Source organism: Palaemon carinicauda, chromosome 7 (genome assembly GCF_036898095.1).
Source record: "Palaemon carinicauda isolate YSFRI2023 chromosome 7, ASM3689809v2, whole genome shotgun sequence".
NCBI classification, from domain to species: domain Eukaryota; kingdom Metazoa; phylum Arthropoda; class Malacostraca; order Decapoda; family Palaemonidae; genus Palaemon; species Palaemon carinicauda.
Genome location: NC_090731.1, coordinates 84,042,548 through 84,067,951, shown reverse-complemented (window position 1 = coordinate 84,067,951; position 25,404 = coordinate 84,042,548). Strand labels below are relative to the sequence as shown.

The window sequence follows — 25,404 nt, the reverse complement described above, 5'->3', positions numbered from 1 at the left end:
GAGAGAATCTGGACAACCACAAACCTCCTTATACAAGGCCAGTCCAGTAGGCAACTTGGGAGTGCTGGGTTCAGTAGCAAACAGACAGTCAGTTAATGCGGGCCAGCGGGATAACCAGTCAGCTGCGGCATTCTGATCACCTGGACAGTAATTAACAATAAAGTTAAATTCGGACAGGTCCTCCAGTGTCCGTGCTACACGACTGTCCACCCTCTTCATTTCATGAAGGTACATCAGGGGACGGTGATCAGAATGGATCACGAAGAACTGACCATAGAGGAAGGCTCTGAAAGTTTTCACCCCCCACCACAGAGCAGCCAACTCACACTCAATGGTAGAGTAATGGGTCTCGCAGTCAAGGAAAGTCATGGAGTCGTACGCTATCATCGACGCTCTCCTGGATGCTCCAAGAACTCCTGGTACAGACAAGCACCAGCACCCTCACCCGAAGCGTCAACAAACAACTCAAAGGGTTTAGCATCAGCGGAGTAGTCAGGGTGTGACAACATAATATCCTCCTTGATCAGTTCCTTCAAGCGCACAAAGGCACCGTCCATTTCTGCAGTCCACTTCAGTTTCCTAGTCCCTTGAGATTTTTGTCCTCTAGTCTTTGCAGATAATGGTTTGGCTATCTGTGAGCACATGGGGATAAACTTCCAATGGAAGTTTACCAGTCCAATGAATCCCCGTAGCTCACGCACAGTGGTCAGTTTAGGGAAGTCCTCCACTTTCTGGATGTATTCTGGTAGCTTACGCATACCAGAACGTCCAACCAGAGGACCAAGATACTGGACCTCGGCTTGAACCCAAGAACACTTCCCGAGTTTCATCTTGAGTCCGTGCTTCTGGAGAGTAGCCAAAACTCGTTCTACCAGTTTCAGGTGTTCCTCGAAAGAAAACCTTAGTATCAAGATGTCATCAATGTAGACAACCACCTTGGCTTTTGGGAACTCTTGGAGAATACTCTGCATTTCTCTCTGGAACACCGCAGGTTCATTTTTCAGTCCAAACGATAAGCGTCTGAAGTGCCAGTATCCGAAGGCGGTAGAGAAAGCCGTGTATTCTTCACTGTCCTCTGCCCACGGTAACTGGAAGTATCCACGAACCAGGTCAAGGGTTGTAAAGTATTTGACTCCTTGAAGTCCAAATACGGAATCGGCAATGTTAGGCATCGGGAACTTATCAGAGACAGTCACCTTATTCAGTCTACAGTAGTCCACACACAACCGTATATTATTGTCCTTTTTTCGGCCTGAAACAATAGGTGAAGACCAAGGAGAGATGCTGGGTTCAATAATATCCAGTTCAGGCAACTCCTTGCACTGTTCTTTGATGGCATCAGCGATGGGTTTGGCAAACTGTCGAACTCTCTGATAAATGGGCGTCTTGTCATACAGGTGGATGCATATTGGTGTGCTTGAGCACTCTCCCACGTCATCATCACCAGTACTGATGACTGGAAGATGACGTCGAAGCATTTGACAAAACTGGTCCTTCTGAGAAGAGTCCAGTTCGTAGGAGATAGACAGATTGTCTATATCTTCCAATACGCTCGGTTCAGAAGTCAGGTCACACTCCTGTGCTATCAGGCAGGATAGAGGAGCATCCACCATTGCCATGGTGAACACCTTCCCCAAGAGATCGCCCTTCTTGATCTTGGCAGTTTCTTCAGATGAACCCTTGATTAAAACCGAGGCTTTTCCATCATTTAGTTCGAGGATGCCAGGAACTGCTGTAGCTCTCCTTGACAGACCGGGGGTTATGATGTCGCCATCATAATACATTTCCGGCCAACAGTTGGTTGGACAAGCAGGGCACCTAAAAGAGGTGTCAAGTCCCTTAGGAAAGTTTACAGTAACTGGAACAAGTACTGGCAATCCTTATTGAATAGGCTGCGTGGACCTCAAGTGCGTAAAGCACTTACTGACAACAGGCTCAACGTATCGGGACATAATACTCCCAAAGAGGTTCTTGGGGAGTGCTGCAAATGCTCAGCCGATTTCGGGCTCCGTCAACTATCACCCCATTTGCTCTCAAGAACTGGTAACCAAGCACTAAATGCTCAGCCATAATACCTGAAGGCACTACATGGAACACACTCGGGGCGAATGTCATTCCATGCAGTGTAGGGGTCAACAGTACAATACCTAAGGTCTTAGGTCCTGTTGGCCCTAAACCCTTCAGACCAATGGTGTTGGGTTCCATCTGCAGCAGGTAATCATGTACAACTCTCGATGATAGGAGGTTGACCTCGGCTCCGGAGTCAATGAGAGCATCAAACGCTCCCGATGGAAACTCAGACATGGTCACTGGGACAACTATGAGTTGTACAGGAGCCAACTGTGCCAGGTTAACCCTACGAAGGGTTGTCAATACAGCCTCAATTCCTGCTTCCTCCCTGGAGGAGTCATGCAGAGAAGCTCTGGACCGTGTCGAGGACAGGTTGTCACTGGCCAATCCTGAAAGAGCCATTGGAGGTGTAGTGACCTTTCCAGGTTGAGGGGTAACCTTGGAAATCGAGATTTCCGAGGCTGCCACCGGAATACTAGGAGTACACACCCCAGCACTCGCACCCTCCTTCGATGTAGCCCCATCTTCTACATCGAAAGCCTGGTGTTTAAAGCCCTATGATACTCCTCAGTTCTTGACTTCCTGGGCTTTGCTCTCTTGCTCTTCCTCTTCTCCACAGTCTGAGAAGAAGCACTGGACTCGTTCCCATTTCGGCTCTCCCGGCTACTGGTTGATCCAGAATAGGACGACGGTGTCGGAGTAGCACTCACCAGTACTGCTCTCACCTTGAAGGAGTCTGGGCAGAGATGGTCTCCCTCCCAGGGCTGCTGGCATTAGATTTCTTCTGGATAGGTGATCTGCTTATAGGCGGCGCCTGTCGTCCACACTGTGCGACATGATGGTTGGACAAACCACAGCGTAGGCACAGGTTGAGGCGTCTGCGACACTCGTCCATAAGGTGCCCTGATTTTCGGCACCATGCACAGTACCTCCTCTGGAATTGAGGAGACCTATCAGGGGTGCGCGATGCTGGCAGGCGCACTTCCACCAGTGCAGGTTTGGGGACAGGTCGAGGAGGAGTGCGTGAATACACTCTATCAGGTCCAGGCGAACGGCGGGGGGCAGCCATGGCAACCCTATCGGCATACGAGCCGTGCAATGACTATCCAACACGACTGATGGCCAAATCCTCTGCCTTCTGGCTTCGCTGACGGGACGCCTCGTTGAGAACACTCAACAGGTGTTGAACATCCTGCCAAGTGACATGACGGTGCAATATATAGGGGTTTGTGTCTAAGAAAACTTGATGGTTTGTGTGTATGAAAAATTTTTATTTTTATTTATATGCTATGGTATTAAACACATTATTGTATACTATTGTATCTCTCAAGCACCTCCTTACAAAAAATGTCTTAATTTGTTATTATTCCTTTCCAGGTATTGACAGCAGCCCCCTACACTCAGTACGGAGTATAAGGGAAGTTTATTCTTCAGAGTACTGTATGTATAGTATATAGAAAAGAGTGAGTACATCCGTACCTGGAATCCAATGTATCGCAAAACATGATTATCTCGTTTTGATAGAAATAAATGATGCATTGCTCAAAATGGGTGAAACGGGAGAAAGTGAAGATATAAACTCAAGTTTCAAGGCTCAACTAGAAGATGTTGTCATTAAAGAAGTTTTGACATCAGGCACGGATCTTCGTCAGTATTCTCAGTCAGTTTTTTAAATGTTTGCCCCAGAACCAAGTGAACATAAAGTGGCACAGAACAGTTCTCTTTTGCAGAGATAGACAAACTTTTAAGTGTGTTCAATTCCTAAACCCAGTGGATTGTTCATGCAGATTATGAACCACAGTGTGCAGGGTTCTCCGTTAAGCTTGAAGTTTGTTTCTGTCATAGTCAGTAATAAATCTACAGGATCCACCTGAGTATGTTGCTAGTCTGCCTGGGAAAAGACAGTTATAAGCAAGGTTGCCGGGATCTTCTAGTTTTGCCACATGAATTGCAATCCTTGTTTTATGAACCCTTTCATTGTGAGGCAAGCTACTAGCTACTGGAATTTGCCCAACTACATACACGGTTAGGTGTGCCTTTGTTTATACTTGTACTGTATTGGAACACTTATGAGTGTCCCACGTGAATAATTTCTTGGTTTTTTTTTTGTTTTTTTCCTTCTTTTTTTTTATTTGTGGAGCTGGAATGTAAAGGGATGATAATTTTGCCTTTAATTGATTATTTGAATAGACAAAAAAATGTTAATGTATTCCTAACAGTTTTTTTCCCTTTACAAATAAATATTTGTTGCTTGTTTTTTATGAATACAGCATTTCATTTCAGAACCTTTAACTATGATGTCTAGTTCTCAGCCACTGTTTTTTTCTTAGTTTTTTAATTATAAATTTATTCCAGTTGCTTATATCTCTGTGTCCCCTTCATAGCCACTGTTTTTTTTCACAATTGTTTTTTCATTGTTTATTTTTTTTCCCTTTCACCTAATGTTCGGACATTTCTTAACCCAAGTTTGAAACCATCTTACCTAGGGAATGTGTAGATGTATGGATTCTAATAGTTTCCCAGAAATGAATCAACGGTCATCTTACATGTTAATCCAGCTAGCCCAAGGAAAGGAAATTTAGGAAGGAAGAAAGATTCCAGCTGGGTCCCCTTACCCAGTATAAATCAAGGGGTGGTGCCCCGTGCTCCATTCTTTTGACCTGTTACCTAGATTTTTGGGTATTCCATCGTTGTATATTTGTTGTGTAGTGAACATTGGGTTGTGGTCGGCATTCAGACACTAGGCAGTTCGGGTGCTACCTCTGGCCACAGTCCGCAAACCACTACAACGGCCAGCGGAGACATTAATGGTGGCCTGAGACTGTTCCAGCCAACTCGCAGCTGTGCTCGGAACAGTTCTGAGGAGCGTCCGTCTAAGCTCCCTTCGGTCCAAACTACGGTGAGGATAGGCCGACCTGTACAGGGAGGCCAACCGGACGGCGTAAATCTTCAGCAGTTCGCCCTTGCCACAGGTGGCACTGCTGAACTGGGCCTTCCTGCCCGCATCACGCCTCTCTCTGGCTTCTCGGCACCAGTCAAGGAGGCGTTCCTTCATGTCAGGTTATGAGATCTCGGGAACCCCCATGGCTGAGAACGCCTCCTGAATTTCTCCCTTTAGAAATCTTCCGAGATCAACGGTGCACCAGCCAGAGATTCCTGCGGTATAATTACTCGCGCAGTAGGCCTCAAAATCTCTCAGGACCAGGAAAAACTCTGGCCAGTTTCCAGCTAGAAGATCCCAGGCTTGGGATTCCTCCTAGAGTCGAGGACCTTAGGCAGATCAGACAGACTGCGTTCTGTCTGGAGGGACTAGACGTGGTCGTCGGAGACAGTGTCATCTGAGCTGACACTGAGACAAGAGCTGGAAGTGTCACCAGAAGTCTCGCTACCAGAATCGTTGCTGGTTAACTCCTGGGACATGGTCAAAGTTTCAGATAAAGCTGGTCTGGCTTTTTCCTTGGCCTGACGTCTCTGCTTTAGAATAGCCTCTGTCTGGACAAGAAATGGCTCAGCCGTAGCTGCTGGAGCCTTTTCTGGCCTACTGGCTTCAGCTGGGTTGTCCAGGAGCTGCTCCCCTAGTCTACTGGCTGTAGTCTCTGGCGGACTAACGGGGTAAGTTACCGGAACAGGCGAAGAAGCAAGCAGTCCACTCAGAGCAGGAGACTCCCAGAAGCCAGGTACAGGAGGGAGTAACGGCGTGAACCCTGGAGGGGGCTGGAGACCTCCAACCACTGGCTCTGCTCCAGTTACTGGGGTTGCAAAACCATTGATATTTGGCCAAGCTGGGGACTTAGAAGGAGCACAGGTGGTCACGGTGGTTGTGACTCCAGTGGCAACGTGGCACGTTGGTGACGGCTCAACGCCCTTCAGGGCCGCCACTTGAAGTGTCAGGGGCTTGACCTGAGTTGCCAGGTCACTGACAATCTGGACAAGACTCTCAACATCACGGCTCAGGCTCTTCTTAGCCTTTCGGCGTTTACTCGATGACAATGCCATACCTAAAGGTCGGTGTTTCCCGGGTCTGGGCACCTAAAATTATGTAGTGGTTTGCGGACTATGGACAGAAGTAGCACCCGAACTGTCTAGTGTCCGAATACCAACCACACTCAAACGTTCACTACACAAAAAATATACAACGGTGGATTACCCAAAAATCTGGGTAAAAAGCAAACAATCAAGGATGAACTGGGCACTGGGCACCACCCCTTGATTTTATACTGGGCAAGGGGACCCAGCAAGATCCTTACTTCCTCCTTATCTTCCCTTGCCTTGAGCTTGCTAAATAAACGTGTAGCGTGACCGCTGATACATTTCTGGGAAAAATGAGCAGTATACATGAATAGCTTGAATTTCAGGTTAGATAGCTTCAAGTTTAAGCAAGGGTCACAACATTAGGTGAAAGGGAACAATTATTTTATCTTTTTAGAGATATCATTTTCAGGTTCAGAATGAAAAAACAATGATACTAAGTAAAAAAAAGTGGCTGAGAAGGGAACACAATGGTGAAAGGTTCTGGAATGAAATTCTGTCTTCATACAAACAAGCAAAAAATATTTATTTGTAAATGAAACAAAAAAAATATCTATGTCATTACAGATAAGTTCCTAAGGCTATGCTACAAACATCTACATGTTTTAGTGCATGATAAACACAACCGTGTGTATTGCCTGGGCGGTCCAGTTATCTTCACAACAACTCTAATCCTACACTAAGCTTAAAGGAGAACCCCGCAACACTAAAGGTTTATGACATCTGTAATGACCAGTAATAAACCTGAACAATTAATATCAACCACCCAGTAAGAAAATATAAAACTATGAAAATACTGTACTGCAATAGTTTTCCTAAAGCAATACTGTCCTTATCAATATCCAGTCTACCATTAGGCTGCAAAGTTACTTAAAAATTCTTAACTTCTGAATAGTATGGCCGCATACGATGCTGTGCAGGTCTCTGTGGGCTAATGATAGCAATGTCTAGAAAATATCCAATTGTAACCCTACACTGTGATAAGGTTTTGTTGTCATCAAAACTTTTCTGACCAACAACAATAGTGCCTACAACAAAGTAAAGTACTTCCAGTTCACAGGCAAGAAAATATAAATACAGAGCAGCATCACAGACCACTAACACAACGGTAACAGGCCAGAAGCAACATTCATTTTTCCTATGTACTTAGAAAAATAACCTAAACTTCTCTCCCAACTGGGTGTAGGTGGGTGCTGTCAGTACCTGTTAAAAGAAATAATAATGGATTAAGGCATTTTTTGGGAGGGGACGCTTGAGGACTTAACAAAATATGAAAAATAAAATATTTTTCACATATACACAAACCATCAAGCTTTCTTTGACACAAATCATTATATATTGCATCGTAGCCATATTGGGGCGTCTATAATCACCGCAGGGCCTCCAACTCCAGTTGGTTTCTTGACCATGTGCAGCGGAGAGGACCACGGGCCTTTTTGCAGATTCCCATGCGCTCCATCTCCTGGAAGGCGCGCTTGGCGCCCTGAAGCTTCTGTGGAGGGAGGCGTTGGAACCTGCAGAGGGTTGGGGCGTCAGTCGTAGAGATACGGTGGAATATCCCGTGTTTGGCGGAGACGCCCTCCAGTGGCGGAGCTCAGGTTTGAAAGCCTCCGGAAATTCTTGCTGCTGGCAGCCGTATTCGTGGGGGATGACTGAGCACACCCTGGGGAGGCTGGGCCCACTGGAGAGATGGTGGGACTGGTAGGTCCACGGGTCCACTAGTCGTTTGCGACGCACGTCTACCAGCAGTCCGTGGTGAGCGAGGAAGTCGGTGCCCAGGAGGGGTCCCTTGACGTCTGCGATCAGGAAAGTCCAGCTGTAGTTCCAGCCCATGATGGATATCTCCAGTGTCCTCGTAACAGGTGATGGAGCTGCCGTTCCCGGCAACCAAAGAGACCCTGTCATCTGATGGGAGGCTGTCGTCATACTTCGGGGCGGGATCGTTGACACTGTAGCACCAGTATCCGCCAGGAACCTTTTTCCTGGGTTGACGTCGAGGATGTAAAAGCCCATGTGATCGGGCCTCACCTGCTCCACGGTTGCTTATAGGCGTGGTCACCCACCTAGTTTTTTTGGATGGGCGCATGGTTGGACACAATTCTGCGCCTCTTTCCCCCAGACTCGGTGGAAGTATCACCATCTGAGAAGGCCGGGGCCCTTGTGGTAGTGGTCCTCTTGTCGCTGCCCTTGCTCCTGCTGGCGTTGCTGCTGCTATCAGTGCGAGGGGGCCCTGGGTGGGACTACTTGGATCTTCCGCCGTGGATCGCGTTTACGCCTACATCGTCTGGCTCCTCCGGGTACTCATTTGTCTCCTCCGTGACGGCATTGATGGAGGTGGTGGGGGGCGTATCTGGCAGCCAGGGCTGCCAGGTAGAGTTTGTCAGCCTTTGTGACCAACGATGATATTTCCAAGTCCTTCGCGCCCTTAAGCTTGGCGCGGATGCTTCGGGGAAGGGGACGAAGGAAGATCTCCCTAGGCTGCCCGTTGCCGTTGAGCTCATTCAGCTGGAGGGGTTCCAACAGTTCATCCCAGGCTGCTGAGAGGCGGATATCACCAAGGGGCGTTGTCATTAGGTCGAAGGTGGTCTGGGCCCTCAGGGGTACCCTGAGATCATAGACCTTCGTCATTTTATTTTTAAAGGTCGCTGTAGCTCATGGGTCCCGGCCTCTGTTTCACCCAGGAGGAGATTCTTTTGAACGCGTCCGCCCCCAGCATTACCATCACCATGTCTGATTTTTTAATTCATTAGTGATGTTTGCAAACCTGAAGTGGGACTCGGCACACTAAAACCATACCGTCGCTGCGTCCGGCGTGAATGGCGGCAGCTGTAACTTCTGTCCCATCGACATTTGTGTGCCCGTCCCCTTCGCTTGCGAGGTACTATCAACTTCTGAATCTCTCATCTGACCTCACACTCTTAAATTCAGTAGTGAGCAGTATTTAGTCCGCTAACGGAGTAAAAATTCCAAGCAGCCGAGTAGTCACTAATTGCTGTGGTGAAAACTGCGTTTAGAAATGCCAGAACGCAAAATGATTTGCGCCATAATGAGTCTGTTAGTGGCGTTGGGTTATGTGGAGTTGCGAGCCCAAACGATTTGTCGAAATCGCCGTCGTAAGTCCGTTAAGGGAAACTCTATAGAAAAATTTTGCTAACACCAAAATGCAAAATAACTTGCGCTGTGATGAGTCTGTTAATGGCGTTGAGGTGAATGGAGTCGCGAGCCCAAACAATTTCTTTGGAAATTGCCGTAGTAAGTCCATTAAGGGAAAACTTCGGGGTCACTAGTTGTGAGGTTTAAGAGACAGACCATAGTCGAGTGATGCTTTATTTCTGAGACAGGTCGAATACATTGACCTGTGCGGACAGAATTGTAGTGACCTGAGTAGGTGACTGTCCGACCGCGAACAGGTGAGAAAAGCGGGGCATTTGTGTTTTCTTACATTGAGTTTATGGTTAATATAAAAGCTCACGCTTGACATATAACAATGAGTCTTACATAAAAATGAAGGGCAGGTGATTCTGAGCCTAACTGCATGAACAATATTTACAGAGTATTTACACAAAATTAGTACAAAGGTAAAAAGAGTGCTACAAGCGTTGTAGAACGTAGTCCTTACAATATATATTAAAAATACTGAGAAACTTGGTTCAGTAGCAAATGCAATATTAACACTTCTTTAATCTTCTCAGTAAAGAAGAGATTTAAAGTCAAGGGTTTGTAATACATGTAGGAACAAAGTTCTTTTATTTGATATCAAAATTATTCAAATATTGTGCTGTGAATGTTAAAGATTGTATACCAAATCATCACACTAGATAGCTATGAAGTAAACTGACCTGTCTGAATTGAACATCAGCATCAGGAGAATCATTCTTGTCTGGGTGGAGTTGAAGAGAAAGCTTTCTATATGCCTTTTTAATTTCACCCAAGGTCGCATCCTGAAGACGAAAAATTATGTAAAAAAGTAGAAAATATAAAAATGATTTATGTAATTCTGATAATTTCAATACCTCAACAGTCATACTTTCTTCAGCATCTCAATTATTGAAGAAGGGAATTTCATTTTATTACCCTTTTACATTAGGGTAAGGAAATAATAATTATCTTAATTGTTTTAATACCATATTTTTCCTTTGAAGGGGTTGTAGAAAAAAATGTTCTCCCTTTTCTTTTGTTATGAAAATAAACAAATCATAGAAAAAATGGACATCTCCTGACCCAGATAAATGGAATTCAACTTAAGGTACTATTAGCCACAAATATTCTTGTACACCCTAAGTTTTTCATCTGGTAACAATTACCCACCATGTCCAGATGAAGGATATCCTCTTGTTAGTCACCTTACTTTCCTTTCACAAACTTGTAGGTATTTACTTACTGTAATTCATACTGTACTTCAATTCACTTAACGGATTTTGACCAAAGCGAAAAATGATATTTTGATTATAAAATAAATTTTTTAATATACTTACCCGGTGAATATATAATAGCTGACGTCTCCGACGGCTCGACATATTCCGAAAACTCGCGAGCGATCGCCGTGAAGCTTGCGGGTGTGACCACCAGCGCCGACTATCGGCCAGATACCGCATATACTAGTCAATTTCTCCAGTTCTTCTCAGTCCGCTGGGTCTCTATCGGGGAGGAAGGGAGGGCCTTTAATTTATATATTCACCGGGTAAGTATATTCAAAAATTTATTTTATAATCAAAATATAATTTTTAAATATTAAACTTAGCCGGTGAATATATAATAGCTGATTCACACCCATGGTGGTGGGTAGAGACCAGTATTAATACAATAAAGGCGTATATGCTCAAGAGTTTTTTGACAATATTTCATAAAAAACCAACTTAAGTATAGGTACCTGGTAAGGAAGCTGACTCTGATGATTACTTTGCCTCATTAGTCTGCTTTCCTCACGAAGCCCAGCCATCCTCTCAGGATGCTGAAAGACTCCCAGGAGCTGTTATATCCAGGGCGAACACCCCTATAACAGGACCTCATCAATACCCTTAATCTGGGCGCTCTCAAGAAACAACATTTTGACCACCCGCCAAATCAAAAAGATTGCGAAAGACTTCTTAGTCTCCCGTACAACCCAAAATAAGAATAAAAATTTCAAGAGTAGATTAAAAGGATATTGGGATTAAGGGAATGTAGTGGTAGAGCCTTCACCCACTACTGCACTCGCTGCTACGAATGGTCCCAGTGTGTAGCAGTCCTCATAAAGAGTCTGGACATCTTTCAAGTAATATGAAGCGAATACCGACTTGCCTCTCCAAAAGGTCGCGTCCATAATACTTTTAATGGATCTATTTTGCTTAAACGCTACAGAAGTTGCTATCGCTCTGACTTCATGAGCCTTGACTTTAAGTAAATTACGATCCTTCTCACTTAAATGAGTGTGTGCCTCCCGAATCAAAAGTCTAATAAAATAAGACCACGCATTCTTAGACATGGGCAAAGAGGGCTTTTTAACGGAGCACCATAAAGCCTCTGAACAACCTCGCAGCGGTTTAGCTCTGGATAAATAAAATTTAAGAGCTCTAACGGGGCACAGCACTCTTTCAACTTCATTCCCCACAATCTCGGAAAGACTGGGGATATCAAATGATTTAGGCCAAGGATGAGACGGAAGTCCATTCTTGGCCAAAAAACCAAGTTGAAGAGCGCATACTGCTTTATTAGTGGAGAAGCCGATGTTCTTGCTAAAAGCATGTATCTCACTAACCCCTGCAATCTGCGCTACAGAGGCACTTGGAAGAGGAAATAGAGGAGGACTTGCACCAGTCTCTAAATACCTCCCATTTCAACTGATAGATCCTGATGGTAGAGGATCTTCTAGCCCTCGCGATCGCTCTAGCTGCCTCCTTCGAAAACCCTCGAGCTCAAGAGAGTCTTTCGATAGTCTGAAGGCAGTTAGACGAAGCGTGGGGAGGCTTTGATGAAATCTCTTTACGTGAGGCTGTCGCAAGAGATCCATCCGCAACGGCAGACTTCTTGGAACGTCTACCAGCCATAGAAGTACCTCTGTGAACCACTCTCTCGCGGGCCAGCGTGGAGCAACCAACATCAACCTGGTCCCTTCGTGAGAGGTGAACTTCTGCAGCACCTTGTTTAGGATCTTGAAAGGTGGAAAGGCATAAACGTCCAGGTGAGACCAGTCCAGCAGGAAAGCGTCTATGTGGGCTGCCTCTGGATCTGGAACTGGAAAGCAGTAAGTCGAGAGCCTCTTTGTCAGTGAAGTCGCAAAAAGATCTATGGTGGGTTGACCCCATGTCATCCATAGCTTCTCGCACACAGTCTTGTTCAACGTCCACTCCATGGAGATGACTTGTCCTCTTCTACTGAGGCAGTCCGCCAAGACATTCATTTTTCCTTGCACAAATCTCGCCAAAGGAGGAATGTTACTTGCCTTAAATGGAGTTCCTTCTGATCCGTGGACCAAAGACCCGAGCATTCCAGACTGTCCAGTGGAGCTCCCTAACCCAAATCCGATGCATCTGAATACAACACATGGTTTGGGTTCTTGATCGCAAGAGAAAGACCTTCTCGAAGTCTGATGTTGCTGTCCCACCAAGTCAGACATGTCTAGACTGAGTTGGAGATTGGGAAAGAGATACTCTCTAAGCCCTTCTCCTTGTTCCAATGGTTTAGGTGAAATTGGAGAGGGCAAAGGTTGAGTCTCCCCAGAGAGATAAACTACTCCAGCGATGAAAGAGTTCCCACGAGGCTAGTTCAAACTCTTACAGAGCAACTGTTTTTCCTTGCAAGTGAAGGACTTTTAACAGAGCTTGTTCCATTCTTGTGGGAGACGAAAAGGCCCGAAAAATCAGACACTGTATCTCCATTCCCAAATAAAGCATAGTCTGGGATGGGGTACTGTAAGTTACGACTTCTCTACGTTCACTATGAGACCTAGCTCCTTGGTTAGGTCTAATGTCCATTAGAGGCTCTCCAGACAGCGATATAATGACGACGCCCTGATTAGCCAGTCGTCAAAATAAAGGGAGGCTCTGAATCCTCAAAAAATGTAGAAAGCTTGCTACATTTTGCAAGGGCCTTGTAAAAACAAGAGGAGCAGGAATGAGGCCGAAGTACAGTGCTCGAAATTGGTACATTACTTTCCCGTCCACAAACCTCAGATGTTGTTGAAAGTTTGGATGAATCGGGATGTGGAAGTATGCATCCTGAAGGTCGAGAGAGACCATCCAGTCGCCTTCCCTTATTGCTGCCAAGACAGATTTGGTAGCCTTCATCGTGAAGTTTGTCTTGACAATGAACACATTGAGCGCACTTACATCTTAAGTACTCCTGCAGTGAACGTGGCTGCCAGATCATTGGAGCCATCCCTGATAGCCTTGTTCCTGCAGTGAACGTGGCTGCCAGATCATTGGAGCCATCCCTGATAGCCTTGTTCATGCATGACATAATTGTACAGCAATACATTGACAGCTGGAGAGACCTTCTTACTTAAGGCTCCCAGGGACCAATCCAACAAATAAAAACTTCAAACGCTCGAAAAAACTCCTAACAGGAGATGGTCTAGCTCTGAAGCCGACCATAAAATCTTGGAGCGTCTCATGGCTAGACAACGAGGAGAGTCCACAAGGCTTAAGAAGTCTCCCTGGGCAGAGGCAGGTACTCCCAAGCCGAGAACTTCTCCTCGAGCTTCTCCTGTGTCACACCAGATGCCCGAGCGAGAAGCTAATTAAGAAGGAGGAAAAGCAAAAGCAGACTTTCCTAAACTTCTCCTGGATTCCAACCAGTCTCCCAGTAAGAGCATGGCCCTCTTGGAAGAACAAGAGAGAACTGACTTCGTAAAAGTAGGCGTCGAAGAAAGTCTAGGACAAAATTTCACTAAAGAAATTCATAATTAAAATACAAGGGATTGTTGGACCACCCTAGGTTACTCCTCTTCTGAATGACTCCCCAAAGGAACATTAGTTGAAAGGGGGTCATCCACTTCTTCAGAAGGCACATCATCTGATAAATCTAAAGTCTTGCGAGAAGGAGATTTATATTCAGAATGACGTGAAGGAAAAGCCTGACAGGCTACATCAACTTGTATATGAACAGAAGTTAAAGTTGGAGGGTCGATGTCACGTTGTGACTGCAGAGAATGTTATTCTACTACACGTCGTGACAGAAGTAACTGACGTTCAAACGTCCCGTAGTAACAGCGGTGACTGCTGTTCGATGCTATATCGTGACTACGATGACTGACCCTCGACGTCATGTCATATCTATGGTGTCTACCGCTCAACGTCACGTCGTGTCTGCGGTGTCTGCATCTCAACGTCACGCTGTGACTGCGGTGGCTGACGTTCAAAGCGATCAAAGTTACATCGAGATTTATGCTCCGCATCTTGCTTAACAGCAAAGCTGTCACTAGAGATAACGTCAGCGTGGCGTAACAAAGCTCGTCTAGAAGGTTGAAGACCGAATCACGTATCCCAGAACCGTGACGTACAAAAAGCAAAGGATCCTTTCGCACAGGAACAGGATCGAAAGCTTCTATTGAAGAAGAAAGCTTTAACAGCATATCTAACTTCGGATCAACCTGTGACTGCAGTGGCTGACGTTCAAACGTCACGTAGTGAACAGCAGTGACTGCTGATCGATGCTATATCGAGACTACGGTGACTGACACTCGATGTCACGTTGTGTCTACGGTGTCTACCGCTCAACGTCACGTCGAGTCTGTGGCAGAAACGTCTGTACATGAACGTCATCGCTATGAACGGGACTCTTATTATGACTACAGCTAGGACGTTGAACTTGTTCTGAAGGAACTAATAAACGTTTCAACCGTCTCGAAACTTTACGCCCAGGCTTTTAAAGAGACGAATCATCGGAAGACGAGGAGAAACTTCGTCTCTCCTGTCTTATGGCAAGGACGTGCTTGCCGAGCAACGTCTGATACCTTTGAGGGAACGTCTGTTCGTTGGTTTACACTCCTCACTCCCTTAGGTCCTACGACATTCCTTCTCCCTGGTGCAGGGGAGCCTGAAAGAGGTCTCGGACTAGGCAAGTGACAAGCACGAACAAACGAACCCTCCGCAACACAGAACATGTTTTTTGCACTTACTTCACTGATATCGTATTTTTCAATAATTTCACATTAGACATGAATAAAACTGATTTCTACCTGAAGCACGCAATTCTCCCTTACATCAAAAGGTTAGAATTGCGAAATGAGTCGTATAATGTAAGCACATTAGTACAAAATGAAACACACATGCAAAAATCAATAAACATATACATATATATCGAATAAAACGGAAATATATAAAGTTAAAAAGATCAGTGACTGGGGAGGAGACTAAACACTAGTTCACTAAGGACTACGTTTTCAATCTCTCACCGTACAGTGCCTTGGGACGAGAATAAAAACTAAAACGTTTTATCCTCTCTCCCCGTACAGAGACTTGGGACGAGAGTAAAAAAAAACTGAATCGAGAACAACGTTACTCGCTCCCAAACTCCTTGTACAGAGACTTGGGACGAGAATAAAGATCGGAACGTTCTCTCTCTCTCTCTCTCTTGTCACTCACAAGAGAATGGCCCACTCACCCTTCGTCAATAACAGGTTATTTGACTAAAGGAAAAAACTGAAAGAACTAAGAAATTGAAAATTAACAAGTTCCTTTAAATTAGTATCTAAAACACTTCAGTTTGAAAGAAGAATGAACAAAACGTCAAAATCGATTTACTCTTTCTGCAAAGTGAAACCGTGATTCTCTCTTTCTCTATCGTAACGATAGAGCGCAAACTGCGTAGCATAAATAAACCAAACGTTAGTTCATCTTTGAAAAAACAGCACGAAGACTATTCAAAGAATATATTTCTTAAAATATTTTCTAAAAAATATTCATTTCATCACTCTTACAGAGCAACTGTTTTAAACTAAACAAAAATAAAAGTTGAATGGGCTCAACGTTGTTTAACTTCGTTTTCCAAGTTAGGACCGCCTACAAAGAATAGGTAACGGCCGCATATAAACAAAAACATAAAATTTATCTTGATGTTTAGTATAAATGGAAAGCTAATCGAAGAGGCCTAATAAAGGCGGGTGAGATATAAAATATAAAATATATAGAGGTAAATCTATAAATATCAACAATAAATTATAAAGTGATAAAATAATTACTAAAAGCCTTTAACACACTTCCGTACACTGAGGGAAGGGTCGGCCATCTTTTCTCTATGGAAAAACCAGAGATTAAAAAAAAAAAAAGCAAGGGCAAAACACTTTTCCTCTCCTTTCAAAAGCATTTCTTTTGAAGATAGTATTGAATAATCCAACACGGCGAAAGCAATAAAACCAAAACCAAGTACTTCACCAATTCGGTCGAAAACTCGAGGTCATAAAGCGAGCGGAACCAACTTGTCGACAAGACCGACAGAGAAGAACGAGAAATTGACAAGTATATGCAGTATCTGGCCGATAGTCGGCGCTGGTGGTCACACCCGCAACCTTCACGGCGATCGCTCGCGAGTTTTTGGAATCTGTCGAGCCGTCGGAGACGTCAGCTATTATATATTCACCGGCTAAGTTTAATATTTAAAAATCTATTTTTGGGTGACATAACCATGTCGTTTTGATGGAAGGTTCCTTTAGGTAGCTTTCTAAGGGATATTTGGCTACAGTGATACTCCCAGACAATTGACCACAGGTCTCCAGAATTCTAACTCCTGGCGCGAGTATCCTTAATATAATTTTTAAAGATATCGCATAATATGAGGGGACGTATTTCTTGATACGACACATAGCAATCTTCACCCCGAATAGAGTTTTCGCTTTGAGGGGGAAGAGTGGCGAAATTGAAGGGGAGCCGTTATCAAGGTTACCGGGTGGATCCCCTCCCAGTACTACCACGGCGTACTGTTCCTTGTTGCAATTAAGCATGGATAGCCGCAGATAAGAGTAGTTTCGGGTGGGGACTTGGTTACATAATTGTAAACTCCTTTTTAGAAAGGAGGGATGGTCCATCAGGACGACATGGCCATATCACCCAGAAAAAGATTTTTCGCTTTGCTCAAAATCCATTTTTGGGGCTCAGCCATGTCATCCTGATGGAAGTTCACCAGAGAATTACTTGAAAGTACTATATCTGTGGGATTGTATAAGTGCCTTTACTTTGACTCAGTTCCTTATATGGTCTCTCAGACCCTATGTATATGACATTACCGTTATCTGTCAAATCCACTAGGTTTGGAACTAACTTAGGGCTTTCTGCCCCCTGCAGGGAAATTGTCGATACTGACTATAAGGCGTCAAAGTTGTATTTTGTAGGAACAAGGTGGACCTTTTTAGCAATTACCAGGTTGTTCTTACAGAGGTATACTGACAAGTATATTTATTTTTAGGAAAAATAAAAGGCTCTAGAATATTAATTCGATTTCATGCAGGGCGAATAAGACGCAGATACATATTACAGTGAGCCCTCGCTACTTCGCGGTTCGACCATCGCGGATTTTTTTCATAACCCATATATATAAACATATCGCAGATTTTCCGGAAATTTCGAAAATACCGCGATATATGAAGACCCCAAATACGATATTTCGTTACCTGTAATTCTATTAATACTGTAATTAGTAATATCTGCTCTTACTGATGGTTCATTGCATTACATATGACATATAACTCAGTACAGAAAGAAATAAAACACAAAAAGAGAATGTGATCATACGATAATTCAGTACGTATACAGTACGTAGTAAAATTAAATCGAACATGAAACGCAAATCAGATGCAGTCATACCGTATTAAAATGGTGTAAGGCTGCTGATGGCTACTACTGTACTACAAATGTAATGGATGTGCATCTTTTCCATGAATCTTTTGCATGTATACGTACGTAGTACTGCATCCGATAATATTCTTTGTTGCAAAAATCACATCTCGAATAAGCGTACATATCCTACAACAAAACAAGCGTAAAATAGCGTACGTAAAGCTGTACTGTATACGTAGGGTACCTTGTATTTGAATTGGTAACTACTACGTAGCATATAAGACGGATTGTGATTGGTTCAAGCGCTGATAGATGACGAATCAGAACCCAAGTTTTGTAATCTAGACTGTGATTGGTGTTTTGACCGCTTCTCCAACCTCCAGCATCTTTTCGCGGCCACTTCGTTTGCCGCTCTCTCGCCGTGTAGATGCTGCTACATTATTGTGAACTTTAATCTGTGCTGTGCATGACTATTTTCAGTTGAACTTTTTGTTGAACTTTCTGTTTAACCCCTACTGTACAATGGCTACCAAGCGTTCTGCTTCTGCTAAGGCTGGTAGTGAGCCTAAACGCCACCGAAAGATGATGACGATTGCTGAGAAGGTGATGCTTCTCGATATGTTAAAAGAAGGCAGAAGTTACGCGGCCGTAGCCCGCCATTTTGGAGTGAACGAATCCACCGTTCGCTACATCAAGAAGGACGAGGCGAACATTAGAAAGACGGCTACCATCACCTTTAGCAGATCAGCGAAGCGAGTCGTTACCACGCGTAATAAAACGATCGTATGCATGGAAGGTGCTTTAGCAGTGTGGATTGCCGACTGCCGGAAGAACAACATAGCCTTGGATATGAACACCATCCGAACCAAGGCTTTGAGCTTGTATGAGAATTTTGCGGCAAAGGAACCTCAAGACGACGATGGCGACCATGCTGAAGAAGAAGATGATGTAGATGAACCTCAACCAGGGACATCCACTGATTCCCAGCCTCAGAAACAACGTTTTTCCGCCAGCAAAGGATGGTTCGCGAAGTTTCAGAAACGCTTCGCCCTGAAAAGCGTTTCCCTGCATGGCGAGGCTGCTTCCGCTGACACTGCCGCTGCTGAAACTTACGCGAACGAGACGTTCAAGAACATTATCGCTGAAGGTGGATACAAGCCGGAACAAGTGTTTAATATGGATGAGACCGGCTTGTTTTGAAAGAGAATGCCGTCGCGAACTTTCCTGTTTAAAGAAGAAGCCAAAGCCTCTGGCTTTAAAGCGTTCAAAGATCGCGTAACCCTCATGATGTGTGGCAATGCTGCTGGATTTTTTCTAAAGCCAGGGCTTATTTACAAGTCGAAAAATCCTCGCACTTTGAAAAATAAAAATAAGAATCTCCTTCCCGTGTACTGGATGCATAATCAAAAAATCAAAAATTTTAAGTAATTTTTATTTTTCCTAACATACTTACCGAGAACTACTTTCTTTGGAGTCACTTGTGATCTCCTCTCTATCGACCAAGGTTTTCGCGCCGTTACCCCCCTACTCCGCTCTCTACATAGGCCTACCCCCGCCGCCAAGGAATGCGCCCCGAGGGCAGGATCAGGGCAGGTCACTGCCTCGCTGGGTCATTCTCCTCATTAAGTTCATTGTATTAGCCCAACCTGGCAATGGAAGGATGGCACTCGGGGAAGGAAGGGAGGGCCATTACCCGAAAGGAGTTCTCGGTAAGTATGTTAGGAAAAATAAAAATTACTTAAAATTTTTTATTTGTTCCAACACGAATACTTACCTCGAACTACTTTCTTTGGAGATTTATACTTTAGGAGGCGGGAGTGCTATTCTGACACTTGACTTGGCACGTAGTGCCTAGAGGGCTATGGAATGCGGGGACCTATCAGAGTGCGGGAGTGAGGGTAACTGCGCAACCTTACGCTATTATCTAAGACTCACCTCTTGATAAATTCTTCTGACGATTTCCCCCGAAGTGTAGTCGCGAAGAATGTGTTCATCTTTGGGGACAGCCTGTAATCTCTTAAGAGGAGAGCCAGAGAGCAGGTAGGTGATAAGGAGGACCTTGCACTTGCTCCTATCGGAGGCTAGCCCCGCAAGTGCCTCTGGCCTCACCGCTACACTGCTTGGAGGGCGGCAATGACTGTCCCAATGGAGAACCCGTCCAAGGATTTCCTTGAATAATCCTTGAGGTAGTGGGCAGTAAAGGTTGACTGGTTCGACCAAGTGCCTGCCTGCAGGATCTGTCCCACCGCCATGTTTCTCTCAAAGGCCAAGGAGGTGCTCAGTCCCCTGATGTCATGGGGCCGGGGAGTGCCTGGCACTGCCATTTTATCCTCTTCATAGGTTCTAGCGATGACTTGTCTCAGCCAGAAGGAAATGGTGTTCTTGGAAACCTGCTTCCTATTAACACCTGTGGAAACGAAGAGGTTTTTGATGCCTGGTCGGAGATGAGCTGTCCTTTCCAGGTATTTCCTGAGCGTCCGTACTGGGCATAATCTCAAATCTTCTGTAATGCCCGTCTTGGGAATGACAGGAATTGAGAAACCCTCAAACCTCGGGTCCCAGACTGCTGGGTTCTGAGTCTTAGCCACAAAGGAAGGCACGAACCTGAAGGATACTTCTTTCCACCCTTTAGAGTGAGAAACGTCGTAAGACAGACCATGGATCTCTCCCACTCTCTTAGCGGAAGCTAAGGCTAGCAAGAAAACGGTCTTGAGGGTGAGATCCTTGTCTCCGATATCTTTCAGGGGTTCAAAGGGGGGACGACTCAGCATCTTCAAGACCTTGGCTAAGTCCCACCGGGGCACTCTACTTGCTTGAGGGGGGCAGGACTGCTCGAAACTCTTGATCAGTATCGCTATGTGTCTCGAGGCCCCCAGGTCGATGCCCTTCAGGAGGAAGACTTGGCCTAAGGCGGCTCGAACTCCTTTTATGGCTGGAATTGACATTCCCACTTTATCTCTAAGATACACCAGAAAATCTGCTATGTCCGGGACCGAAGCTTTAAGAGGTCTAATATGTTTCTCCGAGCACCACTTCGTGAAGAAGGCCCACTTCGCCTGGTATACCGCGGTCGAGGATCTCCTCAGGTATAGGGACATTCTCTTAGCTGTGGTGACGGAGTATCCCTCCTTCTTCAGGAGCCGCTTGATAGTCTCCAGGCGTGAAGGCGAAGAGAGAGAGGGTTGTCGTGGAGCTTGAAGAAGTGCGGTTGGTGCAGGAGGTCTGACCTGGTGGGCAGAGGCCAAGGTGGTTGACTCGCTAGGTCCTTTAGGTCCGCGAACCACTCTCTCTCCGGCCACCAGGGCGCTACCAAAGTCATCTTTAGGTTTCGGGCGGCCCTTACTCTGTTGAGCACCTGTCTTATCAACGTGAAGGGGGGGAAAGCGTACTGTACACATCCAGGTTGTCCCACTTGTGATGGAAGGCGTCTTCTAGGGCTGCATTCTCGTCTGGGACCGGGGAGCAATAGACCGGAAGTTGGGCATTGAGCTTTGTTGCAAAGAGGTCCATCACCGGGGAGCCCCAACGTTGAATGATGAGTTTGGCTACTTCTGGGTGTAGAGACCACTCTGTCCCCACTATTTAGCCCATTCTGCTGAGGCCGTCGGCCAGAACGTTCTTCTTCCCGGGAATGAACCTTGCCAGCAGCACCACTTGCTGTTCGTTTGCCCAATTCAGGATGTCTATGGCGAGGTCGCACAGCTCCTTCGATCTCATGCCCCCTTGTTTCTTTATGTAGGCCACTACCGTGGCGTTGTCGCACATTAACGCCACGGTGTTTCCCCTTAGACGACTTGCAAAGTGAATACACGCCTTCTGGACCGCTCTTAGTTCCAGGACATTGATGTGTAGACACTTCTCTCTTTCCGACCAGGTACCCCGTGCCGTCTCTTCTAGAAGGTGGGCTCCCCACCCTTGGTTGGAGGCGTCTGTGAACAGGAGGTACTCGGGGGGACTGGACCCGAGGGGCATCCCCTTGAGGGAGTTCGACTGGCAGTGCCACCATTCCAGGGAGGTTCTCGTGTCCGGAAGGACTGGAATTAACGTTTTCTGCGAGTCCGTCTGGGACCAGAGGCTCTTGAGGTTCCATTGAATGGGTCTGAGCCTCATCCTCCCTTGGGGAACCAGTTTTTCCAATGAGACTAGGTGACCTATCAGTCTCTGCCAATCTCCCGCCCTCCTGGAGTGTTCTGACAGGAACGGCTGAATGATGTGCTTGAGGTTCCGTATCCTGTCCTGCGAGGGGAAAACTTTCCCCTGCACGGTATCCAACGTCATCCCCAAGTAGCCCATTCTGTTGGATGGGGTTAAGTTCGACTTCTTCAGATTGATTACAATCCCCAGATTCCTGCAAAACTGGAGGAGGCTTCTCCCTTGTTCCTCCAAGAGGGCCCTTGAGGTGGAAAGGAGCAACCAGTCGTCCAGGTACCTGATGAGGCGGATGCCCCGTTCGTGAGCCCACACGGAGACCGTCGCGAAGACCCTCGTGAACACCTGAGGGGCCGTCGACAGGACGAAGCAAAGGGTCTTGAACTGCAGGATCTGGGGACCCCATTTCACCCGGAGGAACTTCCGACTCGACGGGTGGACAGGGATCTGGAAGTATGCGTCCTTGAGGTCGACAGTCATCATATAATCTTTCTCCCTCAAGGACAGCAGGACGGATTTTGGGGTGTCCATCTTGAAGTCCGTCTTCTTGACGAACTTGTTGAGGGCTGACAGGTCTATCACGGGTCTCCACCCCCCCATTGCTTTCTCTACCAGAAACAGGCGGCTGAAGAAGCCTGGGCCTGGGAGAAGGACCTCTTCCATGGCACCCTTCTCCAACATGGAGGAAATCTCCTCTTGAAGGGCGGTCCTCTTCATCGGGTCCTTGGGGGCCCACCATTCTGTCTGGCTGGCCGGAATAAGAGGGGGTGGATCCGCTAGGAAGGGAAGCCTGTAGCCCTCCTTCAGGACGGACACTGTCCAAGGTTCCGCTCCTTGGGCCTTCCATGCTTGCCAATGTGGTCCGAGGCATCCCCCAACCCGAGGCTTGGGCGTGAGTAGGGGGCCTCTCCCTCTACCTTCTTCTAGAGGGGCGGCCTGACCTGCCTCTCCTAGAGGCGGAGTAACCCGACCTGAAGGAGCTAGACGAAGTTGGTGCTCCTCTGCGGGAGGGCTGAGGAGTTGTTGCCCAGGAGGAAGAGGGGGCTTCTCTCCTCGAAGTGCTGGGGGAGGCCTGAGATGTCACGGCGCTATCTGAGGCGGCCCTCCTGTAGGGAGGTCTCTTAGACGACGTAGGTCTGGGGACGTTGGCCTCCTTCCTCTTTGACACTTTCTCCATCAGGCTTTCAAGTTCTTCCATAGGGAACAGCGACTCACCCCACAAGGGAAGGCTACGTATGGCCCGGGCCTCCCTGTCTGGGATCTTCCTCGATAACTTAGCCAGGACCGTGTCTCGTTTACGGAGGACCCAGTTGGCCGTAAGGGCGAGTGCCTGATATGACAGGAACTTAAGCGTTTTCCCCCGGAGGTGAGAAGGTCCCTCAGGAGGCTTTGCTGGTCAGGATCTTCGGGGTCGACGGAGGCTTGGACGTTTACTAACGTGGAGGCCCACCAGTCAAGCCATGAGGAGACGTTGACTAGGTCCCGCGACATCTCCTCCATCATGGCGGCCTCCGTAGGTGAGAAGCAAACTGGGGCTGAAGAGGCCCTTTCGTCTGAGCCGCCCTGACCTAGGACGTCCAAGGCCGGGTCCACTTTACAGGGGCCTGGGCGACGCCCTTCCGGTATATACACTTTTCCCCGAGTTCTAAGGCCCTGGAGCAGTTTCGAGGCACTCTGGGACTTGGGGGCCTCGGCATTGCTGGCCACCAAGTTGTCTATGTACTCTTGCCCTAGTACTAGGTCTCAGGCAAGAGGAAGAGCCAGGGAAGACTTCGGAAGGGAGGCGTGATGCGTAATCCTCAGGAGGCTTGACCTCCAGGAATCACCCCCCGGAGCCGAGGGTTCCGTTATCCCATGCTGCCTTCTGATGAGCCCCACTACTCTTCTATAGGCGGAGTCCTCCGTCGGGGAAGCTTCTCCTCCGTCAGCCGAGGCTTCGGCCTGGAGCGGGGGAGCCGGGTTGCTGGCAAGGCAGACCGGCCGTCTAGCTCTTGGGTCCAGGGGGGCAGTCCTGTACCGGTAGTGAGCTCCATAAGTGGGCGAGGTCGTCTCCGGGTCCCGGGACAAGGTGGGTACCGCCGGCTGAGTGGGGGCTCTCGCTTGCCCTAAGGCTCTGGGAGCGGAGGTCACGGTCCCGGTGGGCTGACCCGACAACGGGAACCGTTCCTTTCTACTCGACGGCCGCACCAGCTGGGCTGGTTCGGCCAGGCTGCCTGTTAAGAAGCGCGTTTCCCCCCACTGGGCGGGGTGAACCGGAGGCCTCGAGGACTTATGCCTTTTCGAGAGGTCTTTTCTGCGTGCCAGGTCGCGCGGGTCGAGGCTGTGCATAGTGGACGGCAGCCAAGTCGCACGTTCGCTGGACCGACGGTCTGGTGAATGAAGTGTCTTGGAATCCCCCGAAGGCACGTAGACCCAGGCGCCCCCGGGAGAAACACTTCTCTTATACTTACGGCACTGGGAGCGGGAGCGCTTTCTGCTAAATCGCGACCGTGACCTAGAGCGGGAATGCTCGCTCTCGGACAGCTCCCTTCGCCTGCGACGCTTCACCCTGACTTCTTCTTCGGAAGACGAATCAACCTCCGACGAGCCCGACGACGCCACGTTCCCCGCGTAACGGCTGCTTGCGGGGCCCGCGGGGGATTTCTTCTGACGCTGGGTGCCCGAGATCGAGGGTTGGAGAAATTCATCGGGGACCGCCGTGGGGATCGTTGGAAAAGAGTCCAGCCGTTCCATGCTAGGGAGCCAGGGGTCCAGGGTCACGTCCATTCTCAGCGGCGACCTCCCCGGCGTCTTCGGTAGCTTCCATCCGAAGGCATCGCTACTCGGACGGAGAACTTTAGCTTGGTTGTCCCCTGGCGGGGAAGAGCCCGACGCACCAGCCCACGAGGGCGGCGGGGACTCCGAGACTACAGCACTACCCCATAAGGGGTCCTCAAAGGACGCGTGGCCCCCCATCACAAGGCCTGACTCACCCGAAGCACTACCGGGCCCTTCGTTAGCCCTAGAGGGGCCCGCCCTTGGTTCTTCCCTCGCACTGGGCTCCCTGGGAAGGACGCCTTGACCTTCCACAACACTAGAGTCTTCTTGCCCTCTCCTCTGCGTAGGAGACGGAGAAACCGAGGCCTCGTCGGACTGATTACTGGCCGACGGTAACGGAGAGACGACACTACTCTTCCTGGGGGAACGCTTCGATGACTTCTTTTTAGTACCGTAGCGTACCCACTGAATGTCGTCCCAACCTACGCACTCCGGACACGTGTCCGCGGAGGAGCAAACTTTCCCCCTACAGGAGGAACAAAGGGAGTGAGGATCTACCTCCGGCTTTGAGAGGAAAGCCCCACACGACTTCCTGGCTCTAGGCCCAGGGCAACGGCGAGCTTGATCCATAGTTCGCACACGAACGGCA

General features: G+C 47.4%; 1 protein-coding gene across 1 annotated transcript in view; it reads right to left on the bottom strand.

Annotated features, from left to right (window-relative positions):
* Positions 1 to 25,404, bottom strand: part of LOC137643600 (dnaJ homolog subfamily C member 1) — a 298,910-nt gene that overhangs the window by 209,102 nt on the left and 64,404 nt on the right. The window contains exon 2 of the mRNA XM_068376321.1: positions 9,939 to 10,040. Coding sequence (XP_068232422.1) covers positions 9,939 to 10,040 — 102 coding nt within the window. The remainder of the gene's footprint in view (positions 1 to 9,938; positions 10,041 to 25,404) is intronic.